The 19,330-nt window shown below is 38.5% G+C and overlaps 1 protein-coding gene across 2 annotated transcripts in view; it reads right to left on the bottom strand.

Moving 5' to 3' along the window:
* The window catches only part of sorl1 (sortilin-related receptor, L(DLR class) A repeats containing), a 164,666-nt gene that overhangs the window by 40,778 nt on the left and 104,558 nt on the right, over positions 1 to 19,330 (bottom strand). For both annotated transcript variants that reach the window (XM_034239940.1, XM_034239941.1), the window contains exons 11-17: positions 15,168 to 15,241; positions 12,337 to 12,425; positions 11,669 to 11,847; positions 7,619 to 7,805; positions 6,592 to 6,720; positions 3,977 to 4,062; positions 435 to 607 (exon numbers count right to left, since the gene is read on the bottom strand). In XM_034239940.1, the coding sequence (XP_034095831.1) occupies positions 435 to 607; positions 3,977 to 4,062; positions 6,592 to 6,720; positions 7,619 to 7,805; positions 11,669 to 11,847; positions 12,337 to 12,425; positions 15,168 to 15,241 (917 nt within the window). The remainder of the gene's footprint in view (positions 1 to 434; positions 608 to 3,976; positions 4,063 to 6,591; positions 6,721 to 7,618; positions 7,806 to 11,668; positions 11,848 to 12,336; positions 12,426 to 15,167; positions 15,242 to 19,330) is intronic.

The raw sequence follows: 19,330 nt of genomic DNA, 5'->3' as shown, positions 1-19,330 counted from the left end.
TTATTGTGACTTCTTATAATTGTAGAAATACCTTTATTTTATTTTACCTTTTTATCGCAAATTTTTACTTTAACTTCTTATGTATGTATATATTTTCTCTTTTTCTTATTATTTTAGCTTTAATTTATTTCATTTCTAAAATGGATATTGTAGTACACTGTGCACATTTTTACTTGAAATTCTAAAGTTTTTAATGATACCTTTAATCCATTTTGTCTTTAATTAAACATTCAACTTTGACTTCTTATGTTTGTATAAATACCTTTATTTTATTTTCTCTTTTTATTGAACATTCTTACTTCTTATGTATATTCATTCTTATTCTATGTTTTATTTATCCTTTAAAAAAAAATAATTGCATTCTTAAATGGAGCAACCGACACAAAACCAAAGGGATAATGAAGGTATTCTTTATTCTTGAACTCCTCACACACCTGTATGGTGTCCAGAGAGATGTCCGCCCAGTACAGGCAGTTCCTGTCGTAGTCAAAGTCCAGAGCCACGGCCTCTCTGAGCCCGCTCAGAGGCAGCGCCTGGTCCGTGCCCGTAGCCAGGTCGTAGCGATGGATGGAGTTCCTCACCGCGTACAGGATGAACTCGTTACTCTCTGCAGGAGCACAGGAGACAGGACACACACACACACATCATTAAAGTGTTTGTGAGGAAAGTACTGACATGATCATGAGTGTGTGAGAGGGATAGTAGGCAGTGGTGTAACCCAGATATTTTACTTAAAGTAGAAATACAACAGTGTAAAAATACTCTGTAACAAGTAAAAGTACAAAAGCATTTGCATTAAATTATACTTAAAGTACCAAAAGTGAAAGTACTTATTCTGCGTAATGTCCAATTTAAGAATCATATATCAAAGTACTGGATTATATTAATGATGCATTAATGTGTTCATCACAGCTGGTCTGGATCTAGATTAATACTGAGCAGAACCCAGAGGCATCACGCTCAGTGGGGGATGGATGATCCCCGCTAAATGTCTCTTAAAGTTTGCCGGAAGCACTCTGCAATGACAGCTTCTTCTGGTAGCAAGTTCTACTCTATGATTGTTCTCGGAAAGAAAGAGTATTTAAGAGTGTCACCAGTAGCGAAGATTCGCTCGAAGTTCAAAGAGTTGGCTTTGCGGGTTGCACTTCTAGCTGGCTCTAGGTACATCAGTGTCTGGGGACAACGTCGCAGGTTCCGGCGTAGGAAGCCGAGCGAACGGTTTGCCTGTGTTACAATTTGGCCAATGTGTTGGCCAAACTTCAGATTATTATGAATTTCTACCCCAAGATAAGGCTGGTGGGTCACCTCTTTTAACACCTGGTCACATAGTATAGTTTTTAGTGTGCGGGTTTGTTGATCTGCTTGTTCGTAGGACGTAGCACTTACTAGCATTAAAGCACATTCCCCAAGTGTTAGGCCATTCCTGAAGTCTGGTCAGGTCACCCTGTAGGTCTTCTTGGTCACTTCCATTTTTAATAGGCCTGTAGAGCAGATAACCGCACTGTGGATGCTACATGTGACGGCATGTCATTAATGTAGCATAGGAAAAGCAATGAACCCAACACAGTGCCTTGTGGGACACCAGAGTCAACGTGAACTTTCCTTGATTTCACCCCTTCTACGACTACTTGTTGGCTTCTGTGCATGAGAAAGGTTGTGGTCCAATAAAGTATTGGGCCGGTTATACCCATGTGGGCCAGCTTTTGCAACAGGCACTTATGTGGGACCGTGTCGAAATCCTTTGAGAAATCAAGGATTGCCACATCAAGTTGCATTTTCTGGTCATGATATTTTGCCAGGTCATGCATTGTGACTAGGAGTTGAGTTTCACACGAATGGTTTTGTCGAAATCCATGCTGGAACGGGGTGAGGACATTATGCCTTTCCAGGTGATTCAACAGGTGTTTACAAATGATGTGTTCCAGGAGTTTACAACATACTACTGTCAGGGAAACTGGTCTGTAATTTGCGGCTGTGTGCCGGACCCCTTTCTTGAATATAGGCGTAACGTTTGCCTGCAGCCAGTCATCGGGTAGATTTCCTGTCAGCAGTGACTGCGTGAATATGCACTTGAGCAGTGGGCCTATTTGGGGGGCCAGCATTTTGAGTATGCGATTGGTTAGACCATCTCTGCCGCTAGCCTTGTTGATCTTAATATTTGCCAGTAGTTTGGTCACTCCTTCAGTCGTGATGATCAGGTCTTCTATCTGCGGGCCTGGATCTCCTGATATAGAGGGCTGGCTACCATCATCCTTAGTAAATACAGATTTAAATTGTTTGTTGATTAGTTCAGCCTTGTCTTTGCTGCTACTGTAGAGGTCTTCACCCTCTTGAATAGGGGAGATTCCAATGTTGTCCGCACCACACTCTTTGACATATTTCCAGAATAGTCTGGTGTTGTTTTCAGCAAGACTCTGGGTGAGTGTGTTTTCGATATAGTCCCAGTGTGCACTGCAAAGGTTATTTTGAACATGTTTCTTTTGTTTGCGGATGTTTTCCCAATCACGAGTTTTGCCTGATCGCTTGGCTTTGTTGTATAACTTATTTTTATTTTTTAATTGGCATTTCATGCAGTGAGTGAGCCAGAGCAGGTTGTGCCGTGTGGTAGTGAACTTGGTCGGGATATGCTTATCCATCTGTGAAAACAGTTAGTCTCGGAGCATATTCCAGTTGTCATTCACAGTTCGCTGGTTTTCTGTTCTAACTAATTCCGTGCTGTGGTAAAGGTGGAGGTACTTTTCTTACTTTATTGTCTACTGCTGGACATCTTTACTTATAATTATATATCATAGTTGATTTATTCGTTTATTTATATGTCTTATTAGCAAATAATCCTAATTTGCAAAGTTCCTAGTAACTCACTTGGTCAAATAAAGTAGTGGAGTAAAAAGTACAATATTGGCTTCCATATAGAAGTATAAAGTAGCATAAAATAAAAGTACTGAAGTAAAGTACTGCAAAATCGTACTTAGGTATATTACTTGATTAAATGTACTTCAATACGTAACACCACTGATAGTAGGATTGTAATTGCTAACTCCATAGACATATCAAAATCAGAATCAGTTTTATTACCAAGTGGGTTTACACATACGAGGAATTTGCTTTGGTGCATTCAAATACATATGACCTAGAGCAGATGGGTTAGAGGAACAAAGAGGAGTAGCATGGAGGCTAAGTAACATGCTGCTGTGGCAAGGGGCAGCAGGGAAACATATTTAAGAAGACTTAAAATCTCAAGTTAACTAGTTAACCTCACCCCTTATTGGAGTGGAACTGGAGCAGTTATTGATTCTCTCTTCAAGGAAACCAGTTCCCATAGACAAAAACAGTCATTTTACCACAAAGAACTCAGAAGTGGTTTCTGTTTACTGTGAGATAAAATAAGGCTTTTTGTCTGGTGGCTTTAAGAGAGCATAGGAAACGGCTTGATGCAGGCTTCAGTGGAGAAAATATATGTAATTTTTTTTTTTTTATGTGACTTTAGGTTAGGTGTCTACAATACATTTTGCTGATGCCCTGTCCAAAGCAGTTTATTGTTTAGCTGCTTTGCTAAAAGTTCTGTCTGTTTCTTCCAACTTGGTGACCCTTCAGACCCTCATGTTCTATATATAATACATCACACTTAGTTTACACCATGCAGATACCAACCCAAAAAGCAACAATCCTGCAGTTACATTAGCTTTAATTAAGCCACATTGGTGTTATTGCTACTGTATTGGCTTTAATTAAAATTTGTGAGTGAGTTGTACCTCATAGAACCTCACTTTAAAACATCTGAACCATCTCTAACCAATGTAATAAACAAAGCTTTAAAAACAAAATCAGCATGTCATGTTTTCAAATAGTTATTTCAACATACAGTATGTAGTAGATACAATTCCTCTATTCCTAGATACAATAAAGCTATGTAATTCTACTGAGAGTGAAATGTAGAACTGCATGATTTCCTCAGATGTATGCTGTGCAGGTTTACCTCCGACAGGACAGGGCAGCATCTCTCCATCCAGTCTGGACTCCACGTCCCCCCCACTGCAGCTGTCTCCGGGGACCCTCCTGTAGCTGCAGCAACACAAACACGTTCCCTCAGTTGGACACTTGGTGGAGCTCTCACACAAAACAACATCACTGCTTTGCATATCAGTATCAAAAATGACAAAGGCTGCTTTGCATTCTGGGGAATTCTCAGGTAGAGAGATGATAGATGAAAAGTATGAAAGGTGATGACTGTTGATCCTAATTATCATAATAAAGCACAAGGTGAGGTTCACATTTGAACATATTGACCACAAGCCAACTGGATAAATGAAAGAAATATGAACCTCGTACTTAAGATTGATCAAAGAAGACACTGGAGCTCATGTCTGTTCACAGACTGGTTTATTTTGGTGTTCATCCCTCTGAATATGTTTGCATATTTCTATATATCCGTACCTCTCTTAAAATCTGCACAGCCTCCACTTTAAAATATAATATACTGCAGTTTGTCACTTATTCCTTGTATTAGTCGTTTTTTTGTTGTTGAACAGTATATGTTCATTTGGTGTTAATGTTTGTCTTTATTGGAAAACTGGGTGGGACTTTCGGAAACAGTTCTGAATTGGTTTGAATCCTACTTAAAGGACAGAAACAACTTTGTTTCTATAGGTAATTACACATCTGAGTTGACAAATATGACATGTGGGGTTCTTCAAGGCTCCATTTTGGGGCCTCTTCTCTTTAACGTCTACATGCTACCACTGGCTCAGATAATGAAAAACAACAAAATAAGTTACCATAGCTATGCAGATGACGCACAAATGTACGTAACAATTTCACCAGGAGACTATGCTCCAATTCAAACACTGAGTAAGTGCATTGAACAAATCAATGACTGGATGTGTCAGAACTTTCTCCAATTAAACAAAGATAAAACTGAGGTAATGGTTTTTGGAGCCAAGTCAGAACGTATAAAAGTTAGCGCTGAGCTTCAGTCTGCAATGTTCAAAACAACAGATACAGCCAGAAATCTAGGTGTAGTCATGGACTCTGACCTGAGTTTCAACAGTCACATTAAAACAGTTACTAAATCAGCCTACTATCACCTAAAGAATATATCTAGGATTAAAAGACTAATGTCACAGCAGGATTTGGAAAAACTTGTCCATGCTTTTATCTTCAGTAGACTGGACTACTGCAATGGTGTCTTCACAGGTCTCACTAAAAAATCTATTAGGAAGCTGCAGCTGATTCAGAACGCCGCTGCTCGAGTCCTCACTGACACTAAGAAAGTGGATCACATCACTCCTGTTCTGAAGTCTTTACACTGGCTTCCTGTGTGTCAAAGAATAGATTTCAAAATACTGCTGCTGGTTTATAAAGCACTGAATGGTTTAGGCCCAAAATACATTTCTGACCTCCTGCTAAATTATGAACCATCCAGATCTCTCAGGTCTTCAGGGACTGGTCAGCTTTCTGTCCCCAGAGTCAGAACTAAACACGGTAAAGCAGCGTTCAGTTATTATGCTCCAAATATCTGGAACAAACTCCCAGAAACCTGCAGGTCCGCTGCAACTCTGACTACTTTTAAATCCAGGCTGAAGACTTTTAATTGATCTATTCATATCTTAAACTGCACTGTAACTTTTATCCATGTATTTTTTCTTTTAATGTTTAATTGAACTATTCATATCTTTGACTGCACTGTAACTTTTATCCATGTATTTTTTCTTTTAATGTTTATTTTATTAGCTTTTCTTTTTAATGACTGATTTTAAATGCCATTTTCTTAATGTCTTTCATTTTTTGTAAAGCACTTTGAATTGCCTTGTGTTGAAAAGTGCTATATAAATAAACTTGCCTTGCCTTGCCTTTATTCTTTTGAAAGTTAAATAGTTTTCTAAATTATTTTCTTTTTACATTTCCTTTTTAAAGCCTTACATTTCTCTTTACAATCGTTATATTTCCTTTTTTAAATCGTTATGTTTTTTATCTTCTCTTACAACTTATGTTGTGTTGATGTTTGCATCACCCTACACCAAATCAAATTCTATCTTTTATCTATAGGTGTAGACGATTCACTTAGATTTTTCCCTTCAAGCTTAGGTGTCATTATTTTATATGTTTTTATGCATTTATTCATGATAAATAAAGTGAACATTCACTAACACAGGTTTTTGAGTCAATCATGTAAATGTGCCAGATTTAACCACAAAGGCAAATGTTCATCTGCAGTCCCTGGCAGCTTGATCCATTAACCTCTGTTCCACACAACACTCCTGTTACGGTACTACAGGTTTAGGAACAAAACAAATGCTATTCATGGTTCTTGATTTAGCCTAATTAGGATTCAATGGGCATCAAGGCATTTATTTAGGGTCCATGACACAAAGTAAAGGTGTTGGGAATAAAAATTGACAAAAGGTCCATACAACAAGGAGAATAAATAAATACAACTCTATAAATAATCAACTCATAGGCTTACTCATGTAAAAGGGAATGTAGTAGTGCTGCAGATGCCCACATTATGCTAATAGACCACACAAAGAAATCTCACTCTGCACATTTGTAATAATACTGATAATAATACTGCTAATAATAATAGCAGCTTACCCTTTGCTGCGGCGGTAGGTGGTCCCGATAGGACACGGCACTGGGGGAGCGTAGAGGTCCCCGGAGAACTCTGGGTCGGGCACACACACCTGCAGGGACAAGTCTTCACTCAGCTTGAAGCCGTAGTCGCTGAAAGGAGGAGGAGGAGGAGGAGGAAGATGGGTTGGGAGAGGGGAAAAGTTAGCGTGTGATTAAAGGCAGCACCTGATGTGCATCTTAAACAGACTCATTATGAGCGGTGATGGGAGCTCCAGGAGCAATACAAATGTGCAGAGCAGGCTTTGACCAACGTCTGGGTTTGCCAGGAGTGCAGTTTTATTGAAAGTCGGTGCCATCCACCACAGAGGTCCCACTCACATTACAGCTAATGATATAGATGTTTGATTTTTTGTACTCTTATGTCCGTTTATGCCAGATATTTTAATATGGTGTTGGAGGATTAGCTATATGGAACTGCAAATATGGGATTTGTATATAATATATATCTAATTGTATTATTATTATTATTATTATTATTATTATGTGGGTTTATCATCCATCTTGTTATATGAAATCTGTATATAATATATATATACTTTATTATCTTGTTTTGAATTTTTGATCTTAGTTTTAAAATTGCTATCAAGTGTGTGTATTTTATCCATATATTGCCAATTAATGTGGTGTTCTATCCTTGTTTTTATGTTTATTTCATGTGTATTTACTATTTACACAAATGAAGTGTATTATTATTATTACCATTATTGTTAATGTATTTAATTCTTGAGTAAAATATATATTTACCAATTAAAAAACTGTGCCACATTAATAATAATTGAATAGAAGAGTTTTTCGTGACTGATGATAAATGTATTTGCAGATTTGTTTAAAAAATACATGTGTGTTCCTTTTTTAAAATCCCATCCCCTTACCGACATGCTAAAAACACCAATGTTTCCATTTCAGTGACTCATTAGACACAGACAATACCTCCACTATGAACATTGATAATGAACATGCATGCTTTGGGCTGCTGTGTGTCCCTCACCATTCGTAGTCCTGGCGGGTGCAGGAGCAGTTAGCGATGGTGACGGGCCGGTCGAAGTCCTCTCCGTTGAAGCATGTAGCGTGGGGAGCACGTCTCTTGAACGTCACCTCTCTGCCCAGCAGACACTCGTTACCGTGCTCGTCTGACGGAGACCAGCGCTTGTAGTCTGCGTCCAAACACGGCACACCTGGAGAAAAGACAGAAGGGTACTGTAGATATTTGACATTCTCTGACTTAATTGCTAATATTCTTGGATGTCCATTTGTAGATCAGCCTTTAGTTTTCTTTTCTAATGGCCCTGTAGAGGACTTAAAGTGAGGAAATATCCATGTAGTACAGTAGCTGTAATTAACAGTTTCACAACTCTTGAGGTAACCATTTATTGTAGCTCCTTTACCTAATAGTATTTTTGTAGTATTTACCTTTTGCTCAAGATAGTTTTTACTTATTTTATTATAGTGTAAATTGTATGGAGCACAAACCTCACACATTCTGTATCAGGGTATATGCAGGAATCCTGAAGTCAAATGTAATACCTTTTAAGACCTTTTTTAAGACCCTTTCCATACATTTTAAGACCTTGTGACGAAGGTAACTTCGTCACTGTGGACTGACGGCTTCGGGCCTTGTAACTCAGCACTTTAGTGAACGGTTTTGCACTTTATTAGCGTGATTGCACAGTACCGTTGGCATGGCATATTTGCACATTTTATATAATTTATACTAATTATTGAGATGGTATTTATTAAAGGATTAAACAGTGTTGATTGAAATGTCGTCTGGCAGGTGCTGGTCGGGTCCTCGGCTCCGCCTGACAAGATAGGGGAGTTAGCGAGAGCGCCGAAAGTGCTTATGCTAGAATGACAGCGGTTAAGAATAATCCGGGTGCAAATAATATGTGGGGGTGTAGACATCATAGCGTTAAGTGGCATTAATTGTTCAAGTGCTGACTGCGTTTAGTTGGGTTTGTATGTGTGTAATTCTGTTCAGTTAGGGATGGGCAAATGGCGGCCCACGGGCCGCATGCGGCCCCCACCTCCTCTTTTTGCGGCCCTCAGATTAATTTATAAACAACGTAATTAATTAAAAAAAATTAATAAAAAATGTTTACTTGTAGTACTGATACCGTCCACTAGACTCCTAGTTACGTCGCGAGCTGCGTACATGATTTCAAATACCGCAAAACAATCTGTGACGCATTTGTGTGTATTGTGTTTGTTTCCCGGGGAAACCCTCACAAGAAACACCGGCTGTTGTTATGCCTGCTGTGACGTTAAGTTACCTCTTGTAATTATGCCTTTACAAGCCTAAAAGTTGTATTTATCATCTGAATTTGGCGAAACAAGTTTAATATTCTTAAAAATACTTTGTTTATTCGAAATCAGATGAAAACAAACTGTCACGGACCCTGCCGTGTTATCTATGATTACTACGCTTTTCATTCATAATTTCAGCGGGAGGGAGGGGGGGGCTGCGCTGAGGAACAGCAGAGTGCGGGCGTGTTCACATTCCCCTTATTGTGGAATAAGGGGAATGCAGAGACTGGCTACAAGTGTTTTAGGTTCAAGTTAGACAACTAATGTCTGGGTTAGTGTTCATGACTTCATGTTTATGTCATCTTAATGGTTAATCTCAATACACACACATTCTCCGTGCTTTCCAATAGTTTAAAATAGCTTTATTCCACTGTTTAATAACCTGTTCAATACAAACATGCCACTTGTAAAAATGAAATAACATTTCTGTGAACTGATATTTGTTTAGTGAGCTTATTAGAGGATGTTCCCATTTTTTGGGGATGTTCCCTTTGATCAGGGGTGTCAAGCAAGGCCCGGGGGCCAAATCCGGCCCGTGACTTCATTTTCTGTGGCCCCACAAGAGCATGCAAAGAATATTATATGTTTATTATACGGTTACATGATTTACAGAAGCACGTTGCCCATAAACTGCATGTCCCACAATGCATCTCAAATTAGACTTTTTTCTCAGAATTTCACTTTTTTTTTTCTAAATATGGCTTTTTTCTTAGAATGTGTCCTTTTCTCAGATTTTTTTTTTTAAGATGTTATATTATTTTATATATATATTTATATGGTTATGTATTTTTAAATAGTCTTGAAGTTACAACCGGCCCTTTGAGTGCAGCCATAATGCTGATGTGGCCCGCGATTAAATTGAGTTTGACACCCCTGCCTTTGATTGTAAAATGTCAATGAAGATGTCAGAATTAGTATATTTGTTAATAATTACATACAACACATGGCATTTTTGTGTGTGTGTGTGTTCCAAGTGAATCTGCAGCCCCCTGGTGGCCAGTACATCAATTATGTGGCCCCCACCACCATCAAAGTTGCCCATCCCTGAGTTATATGTTTGTGTTTGAAAAGTGTGCCCCCTCCCGTTATGTCTGTTGCTGGATTGTGTGCACCTGGTGCCCTGTGTTGTCTCCTCCCCCCTCACCTGTGTCGAATTGCTGATTAGTGTGTGTGTGTATTTAGGCTCTGTTTCCCTGTCTGTTAGAGGAAGGGAGTGTGTGTGAGATCCTAGTGGCTTGATTGAGGCTGTGTGTAAGGTGTTCATGTTTTAATAAATGCCCACACCGGGTTATAATTTTGGACGTTCTGCCTCTGCCTCCTTGCTTGGTCGGGCCGCTCAATTGTCAGCTTCACAGACCTCATCGCCACTTTGAGTTTTAACCGGTTACATTGACACACTTTACCTCACATTTACTATATACAGTATTGATTGTCCTTCCTCCTTATCTTCCAACCATTTGGACGCAAACTTGCATTTCCCCATAACGATGTTGTTTAACAACCGGCGTAAACGGACCTTCGCGCTATCAAGCAGTGAGCGTGCGATGTCCTGTTCAGATGACGTCCAATCCAACGGGATGCCATAAATAAACTACACAGAATCACACTACACACCTACGCAATGATTACATTCAGGCAGACTGTAGAATACAACCTCTTTGGACAATTTATATACTTATTGAAAACAAGCTACAAAATGTAATACCTTGGAAAATGCCGTTTAATACCTTTTAATAGCCTTAATTTTTGCTAAATTGATTTATCAACTTTTAATACTTTTTAAGACCCCGCGGACACCCTGTGTATTCTTCATTTTCCATCTCTATGTTTTTAAATGGTCCAACTCATACTAACATTTACTGTTTTTTAACTGTTGCTAGTATAATTATGCTAAACATACACTCTAGGATGATTTTTCTTATAAAATGTATGATAATCTAATGATGTAGACTCCTGTAGTTGTAATGTCTTCTCAAAACAAGAGTAACTAACTGAGACCTGTCCTTCCGTAACCCAAACCCTGACTAAACTGTATTTTTTTAGAAATTGTTGGCGAAAGTTGCCCCATGGCTAACAGGCTAGCAACTGTGTCCAATTAGTCCATCCTTGAGCCAAAGATGATGATTGTGCCAAATGTAAAGGAATTCCCTCTTGGCATTCCTGAGATATTCTGTTCACGAAAATAGGACAGACGTAAGCATGACTCTCTCCGAGTAAGCATACAAATTAAGTATTCTAATTACATTTTTTGCAGACGCTAAAATCCCTATGTTCCGTCCAGAGGGAGGTTCTCTCCCCCCCTGCCTGAAACGTCTCCATTGGACTTCCTGTTTACTTCTGTAACATAGTGACATCATTGTGTAACACTCACGCTTCTATTGACTAGAGCTCCAACCCCTTGATTGGCTAAGGGGTGGGACATCTCTACAGTAAGTGGTTGATTAGTCAGAGCAGCCTGGGCTCTGGTTTCAGACACAGGGTGAAAAGAGGTGCTGCGGCTCAGGGAGTATGACAAAAATAAAGAGCTTTTTGAACATTAAAACATGTAGACATGTCACAGTAGAGGCCAAAATACAAATATAAAGCTGAAAACTAGCAAAAGATATCTCCTTGTATTAATCTCTCTGTTGAGAACTACAGCTAAAGTACGATGATAGCTGATGTTAACTTTTATTGCTAAGAGCTGAAGAATCCCTTTACCCCCTTCTGGAGGTCCTTCTCACTCTCTACCTACCCAGGACGTCGGAGGTGTTGACCTGCAGGATGAGCCAGCTGTGCCTCTGGTCGGCATAGGACCCGAAGATGGTGAAGATGGTGCTCTTCTCTCCGGGCTCCGTCAGCAGCTGGTAAACATACACCTCCCTGTCCGAGAATTGGAAGTCGGTCCACGTCTCGCCTTCATTGGTGCTGAACCTTTACGAGAAAATGCCAAATATTTAACTTGTTTTTTTTAGCAAGCAACAATGATTTTTTTATTTACAATAACAGAATTCTCTCTAGCTGTAAGTAAGGTCAGATGTTTTCACATGGATATGAATAGCCTCTAAGGCCATTGTTTACAGAGAGGTGTTATATTACACCTCTGTTTACTGAGGGATGATTCATTTGCCTATTTCTCTACATCAAGCCGCTTCACATTCACACAATATGCTTCTGCTGACTAATGAGCACATCCACTGGGGAAGGGGCCATTTATGTGCTTCACCCTGGATTTCCTCAAGCTGTTTGGGGATTCTGAATGAAAGCCTTCCAGTGGCAAAGCAGCCTCAGGCGGTCTCATGTTTCAAAGTCTATTGAAAAATAATGTAATGACAGATTTTTGCCTCTGAGCTCAAATGTGATTATTTCTTCTTACAGTACGTCCTGTCCTAGAGGAACATTTCAAAAGGTTATTTGACTTACTTGAGTTGTGTGGTGGCGCCTCCTTGTCCGATCGCCAACAGGATACCACCATGGTCCCCCCATGTGTAGAAATAAGGACCTGCAAGAGCCTAGATAACAGAAAACATGTCTAATTAACTTTAAGCCTTAAAGACTATTTAGCATGTAGGTAATTACAAGCTTTAATGAATCAGGAGAAGGTGTGAGGACACTACTATGACCTCATTAAATAGCATCTTTATGTCCTTGTCCTTTGATGCTGGAGTGGGAAAAGGCACAGTGGTGATTCATTTTAAACCAATATAATATCAGCTAGAAAATAATGTTTTCTAATGAGAAAGGACGATACAAAATTGTGGAATTGAATTAAAAAAAAGTTTTTAAAAACTCTTTACCAGAACATAAAAGTGTCCATTTAGTTGGGTTTAAAAGTCTCAGCAAAACAACCAAGCAAAGCTCTTTAACCCAATTATACACAGCTATCTAATCACAACATGTCCTCAGTATCCCTTGAAAGTGAATAGAGCAAGATGCTGAGTCACATAGGCTATTTTTTACCCCAAAAAACTAAACTTACAACCTTGCTGAACACCAAACAACAGAAAAATAAAGCTTGCAACGAGAGTAGTGAATATTGTAGAGAACTAGAGAATGCAATTCCTGAAGAAATTGCTAATGGGAATGCTTTATGCTGAAAAGCTGACGCTGAATTGCTATACTGAAATGTAATGTGTAAGAAGAAAGTGAAGAATTTAGATTGAAATGATACATGAACACTGGGGGCTTGAATGTGTGATGAGAGAAGAAAAGAAAGTAAAAAGGCTTGGGAAAGCAGCAGAATATTTGAACTGCAAACCTTTGAACTAACTTGATGGCGAATGATCTGTCGCCATTTCAACGGCATTTGATGACACCCCATAATACGCTTAGATGCGTTGATGGCTGCATCGTTACCAAACCTGTGAAGTTTTGGGCCATTTCGAGCATTTGAACTGAAGTTGTGAGAAAACCGTGTTTCATAGTGAGCATTGTGTTGCCGTGGCAACAGCATTTGAGGAAATCTTAAAACTGTCAAATAGATGTCTTCACGGCTGGACTGTTAGCACATGTGAAGTTTGAGCACTTTTTGACCATTTTCATAGGAGTTATAGCAATATCGTGTTTTACGGCGAGGGATGCGTTGCCATGGCAACAGCTTTTGAGGAAAACTCACTAATGGCACATAGACATGTTGAAGGCTGGACCATTAACCACTATCTGAAGTCTGCTGCTCTGAGCATGTCAGTTGGAGTTATGACATCATCGTGTTCCATGACACAGGTGTTTATATTTGAGCTAACGATGTGTCCAGAGATCAAAGGTTTCCATGGTGATGTGCAGTAATCTGTGAGAGGAGAGCATTTGCGTTGTTCTGAATGAGAGATAAACCTCATACATGTGAACGTTTTGTTGAAGAACCGTAACAGATATCGGTGAAATCTCAACGCGTGAAGCATGTCAGGGAACTTGAGCATCTGAAGTGTACTTTTTGTGTACTTTCAGTTTAATAATGTGGCCATTTTGGCAGATTAACTAAAGGTGTGCGGTTTATGCTGTGAGTAAAGATCAGCTTTAATTTACAATTGGCTTTAATGGAGACATGTTGAAAGTTTTGTTTAATTATTTCTGCTTAATTTTTTTTCGTTTTTCAAGCTACAAGATATTTTTCTACTTTTGTCATGACAAATTATGTCTCAGGAGTGTAGGGTTTGGGAATTATGGCAGGTTTAAAAAAAAATATATGAAGGCGGATTTCAAGCTAGCTTTGAGATCACACAAATGAACGAGCTGCTCAATACACGCTAATGTTAAAATCTGAAGAAGGCCTCTTTACCAAAGTCTGAACAATGTTTAATATCTCTAAAAATATGAATCATATTTAAAAGCTGTTTGACAAGAATAATGTCAGAAAGATGTGTAACATTTTAAATTTGGAATGAGGTTTCTGAGTGAAAGTATGAAGGAACAGTTAGCAGTTGAAGTTGCATGAAGATTTTTCAAGTCTGAAGAGTTTCTCCATTGACTTCCATGTTAAAAGTTTGATGAATTATGGGATGTATCTCTGGAATTATGAAAGTTATGAATGAGAAAAGTAATAGCCATCGATTCCCGACCGAGCTGAACGTTTTGATGTTTGAACGGAGTTTCTGCGATGTGGAATGTAGGAGAAGAAGAGGTGCAAAATAACTAAAGAAATGTCTGTAACAGATAGTGTTGCTGTATCAGCATTCCCACTAAATTAATAAGAACATATGGTGGTGGAGACCAAAATTGGAGATTAAAGTAGGGTCAGTATTTGCCTTACAATCGTCTTTACACTCCTAATAGAAGTCAATGTTGCACTATTCCTCCTGGATGTGTACATTCAGGAACATCTTTATTGACATATTCAGCACAAAAAATGTATATTTTGGTATCAGTTTTGAGCTTTTAATTTGAAAGTCCCCAAGTGGCCAGTGAAATAAAAACGACTATTCTCTGAAACGTAAAGCAAAAAATGGGTTCTTTGACACACATGTTGTCATTTACAGGAAGAAGATATTGCATCACATCTTTCTTAACAACACAGCTAAAGCATACTAAATCAGGCATCTATTAATAATGAAGTGTATCCATAAAACACACAGAAGTATAGGTCTGAACTAATGCTCTTATTAAGCTAGATCCTGAAGTGATTTCAATGTCGTAAAAAGTGTAAAAGGGACTAAAATAAAATGAATTGTGACTTGTAGAGACTCTGTTGTACGAGCTGCCAGTGACTCAGTTCTCCAAGCTGTGTTTTACATGTCATCTGATTCAGATGTCGTACTGACCTCTCTCCAGCGAGCTCCCGCGCTGCTGGATACATACACATTAGGTTTGTTGGCCAAGTTCCTGCCAAAGGATCCTGCAATCAGAGAACAAGACCACATTAAACACACACAGACACACACGCTTTTCCATGAGCATTGCAGAGTTGATGTGGCCACTGCTTTTGCTTTCACATATGGAAAATATGTAACCCAAGAACTCAAACCATAGCTTTCTGTATCTTTTCATGCATGTGCCCTTTGTATGCTCTGACAAATACTCTCCTTTGACAGAAGGTTGTTATTTAATGAGGCAGATCTCCAAGATTGATTGTCCTATGCAATTCATAAAGGAACATAAAGAAATAAATCATGGAGAAATTGAAACTACAGTAAACGTCGTTACTCGTTTTGGAGAACTAAAAAGCCACCAAGAATGTAATGCTCATTGTAAAGCAAATCGAGGTCCATCGAGTAAAAGGGTCAAGTCCGTCAGAAAGCAATGACTGTAAGTTAGGGTGACCAGACGTCCCCGTTTTCCGGGGACAGTCCCCGTTTGTATTGGCCTGTCCCCGGTTGAAACTGTCCCCGGAAATGTCCCCGTTTTTCACACATAGCAAGGTGAAATAAAACGTTTCATGTCAGGAAACATTGGGTAAACCGACTGTGGTCAAGCCAGCCCCCACTTCGGAAAACACAGTCAACCCAGCCCGCACGTTGTATTGCGGTGCACGAATATCCTATGCATTACGGTAGAGGCCTGTAAAAACTGCCTTCAAAATAAAAGCGCAAAGAACACACCAAACATATTCATATATACAGGAGCTTAAGTTAAGAAATATGTACTATATAATGTGATCAATAATAATTTAAAACAAACTATGTATAACTACCACATTATAACTGAGTGAATGTAAAATGTAAGTATACAGTTATGAAGACATATCTGACATTTCCACTGGGTGACTCATTTCAATTGATGTTGACACCATCTCACAACACTCCTAAAATAACATTACTTTCTGAAACACAATTTAAAATGTATGCCGTTTAAAATCTCAAATTAGATCTATATTGTCCATCTATATTTTGATTATTATTTAATGGAAACTGTCCATAATCAACGAGTCATTCAAAGTCAATCAAATACTTATTTCACTTCAGGGTGATAGGAGATCCCATCTTGTCAATCAGAGAAAATCAGGACAATCTGATGTAGAATTTCAAAATAAAATACTTTTGAAATCTCATATATGGGCTATCGTCCTTCTGTTTTTATACAAGAATAAATAAAAAACTGTCAAATTTTCAAAGACTTATTTCACTCTGATAGCAGGACACCCCATCTAGTCACTCAGAGAGAATCAGGACAATCGGATGTAGAGTTTCAAAATAAAATACCTTTAAAGTCTCATATATGAGCTATCATCCCTCTGTTTTTAGATAAGAATAAAACAAAAACTATCCACTATCAAAGACTTATTTCACTACAGGGTGATAGCAGGACACCCCATCTAATCACTCAGAGAGAATCAGGACAATCTGAGTTTCAATCAGCGAGGGCCCACAAGGCCATCTCCCAAAATCCTTAATGTCATGCACTGATGTAAGTCCCTTTGGATAAAAACGTCTAACAAGTGAAATGTAATGTAACAACTAGCTTATTGGTTATGAACAAGACTTCACTTTAAAATTGGGAACATGTTCTTAGATATAAATACCTAATTTTGAGTTATTTAGACACAATGAACACTTGTATTTTTATGTCTGGTTACATACGAATAGATCATATTTGTTAAGTGTTATTATGGGAGAATTACTATTCTTGTGGTACTACTGCCTTATTAGGCCCATATTGAGCAGAGCATATTAAGACCAAATCTCATGTACAACAACTTCCTTACTTGCAATAAATAAGCATTAATTAGAGGGTTATTGAGGAAAAACTCAACTAATGGCTTATTACTTGTAGAATATGGTCATGTAGAATAAGGCATTAATAAGTATTTTATAATGACTAATAAAGAGCCAATATACTGCTAATATGCATGTTAATTAACAACTAGTTGGTTATTTTGTGTACCTTAATATAAAGTGTTACCAATAGATGTTGTTGTCACATCTCAACGTCTTGGAAAATATACCTCTTTTGATATCATTTTATTCTGAAACAATGTTGTTATTAGCCATACTAGCATCATACTTTGGCCAAGACTGACATAAGTATTAAAACTATTCTTTGGTTTATGACCAATTATTTTCCAAACTAACGACATTACCATCGCGATAAGTTGTGCTTCTTGTTTATTTGTTATAAGCAAATGTGAGCATGTTAATTGGGAGTGACTACAATGTTTGCTGTAGAATCTATACCTTTCTTATCATTAGAGGCTCTAAATGTAATATAAACAACTACTGTGTGAGTATGGAGAAAAGTTGTAATAGATAAAGGGTTTGGAAGTTGATTTAGCCAGGTAAAAGATGGGGGGGACCGAATACAGCATGAAGATGAATCTCTGATGAAGACTGAAGATTAATTGCTGACCTGAATACACATTTGATAAAGCCATTTGTATTTCAAGCCGGGAAAAATATATCCGCCCCTCTGCAGAGAGAAACTCACAGCTACAGCCGCATGCACCCTCCCTTCCATCGATTAAGAACAATGGAATTTATGGGCTGGATGATTGATAACAGCGGTGTCTGCCTTTGACACGTAAGAGCAGACGGACATCTGCAGACATCAATCCTGCTAATCAAATCGCTTTTCATGGTGAACGACTTCGACGAGAGCAGATTAGCATGGCTGTTGTGTCTCAGAGGAAGACTGTAACAGAATAAATTACGCTCATTCTGTGTTAAACGGATAATGACGTTATTCAATGCCTTCTCACAAGGAGCTGGGGACGCGGCACAATAAACAAATGGTACAAAGAAGATGCTCTGTCAAAGTGCAGATATGAAACAGCTTTCAAGGAGTTTGGGTCTTTACTACAGCTCCATCGTTATTACTATTTATAAAGTAATTTACACCAAATATCGGTTTTGTTGCCTCTTCTAGTTTAAGTTTCTTATAGTTTTGGTAAAAGGAGTGTTCTTTGTTGCATCTGTTAGGTTGTCATATTTGTTATATTTCTTCTTTGTTTGAATCAGAATCAAACAATGTAGAAATTATGCAAATCAAAAAACCCACCCCTCAAAGACTGCATCCACAAATTAATGAATTAAACAAAATCGGGAAATGTTGCACCTTTACATGTCCTTGTGTCACTGTAAATCTACTTTGTATTCTCTTTTGCTGCTCATACTGTTGTCATCACTGCTGTAATTTGTTTTTGTTTTTAAACTGCACAGAAAGCAGCCTGCTAAATACAATTATACACAAGTATAATGACAATAAAGATCTTCTTCTGTAACTATGGTTATAAAAGTGTGGAATATTCCCAGTGCATTTACTCACATCAAGAAATACTAGGTCCTTAATTGGATTGTAACCATGCGTTGCAGTCTGCAGCACACTCTAGCATCACACACAGATCATTTGCCAACAAATTCCTGTACATTTCCATAAAATCCCCAAAATAGCAATGGCAATTTTTTATTTCGAACATTCCTTAAATGTTGCAACCCTACTGCCAAATAAACACAACATTTTGACTCAATCAGCGATAGGAAGAGCCCACTGCCTGAGTCGGACATGCTGTGGAGTGAATCGTGGTCACCTCTGAGAGGGAGTTGGTTGACAGCTAAAAAAGCTATAATATCAACGACAGCTGACACGTAATAACGGCTCCGTGCCAGCTGATCTGCACCAAAGTACTCATTTCCTTATTTGTTTCCTCGCGTATGCTCGTATGCTATTTCCGGCGTGCTGCTGCAACGGCAGGTGCAGGGTCGCCAGCAGTACCATCGACTGCAGTTCTTTCATCGCTATTTCGTTTTAATAAATCCTTAGACCTTTTAAGCCAATTTCTGATGTCCATTTTGTAATTCAAACAGAAATGGGAGTCTACAGAATGCACAATAAACAATAAACAAATCCAGAATAGGCGGCAGAGTGTGACGCTGTGATTGGTCTAAATGGGGACGAATCACAAATCAACAGACACATGAATTTATTTGAAGTAGCCTGCAATTTTTTTTTAGTTACTATCTGACATCACATACATCGTAGCATAACAGTTCAC

This window comes from Gymnodraco acuticeps, unplaced genomic scaffold (genome assembly GCF_902827175.1).
Source record: "Gymnodraco acuticeps unplaced genomic scaffold, fGymAcu1.1, whole genome shotgun sequence".
Classification (NCBI taxonomy): Eukaryota; Metazoa; Chordata; class Actinopteri; order Perciformes; family Bathydraconidae; genus Gymnodraco; species Gymnodraco acuticeps.
This window is presented reverse-complemented; position numbering and strand designations above follow the sequence as displayed.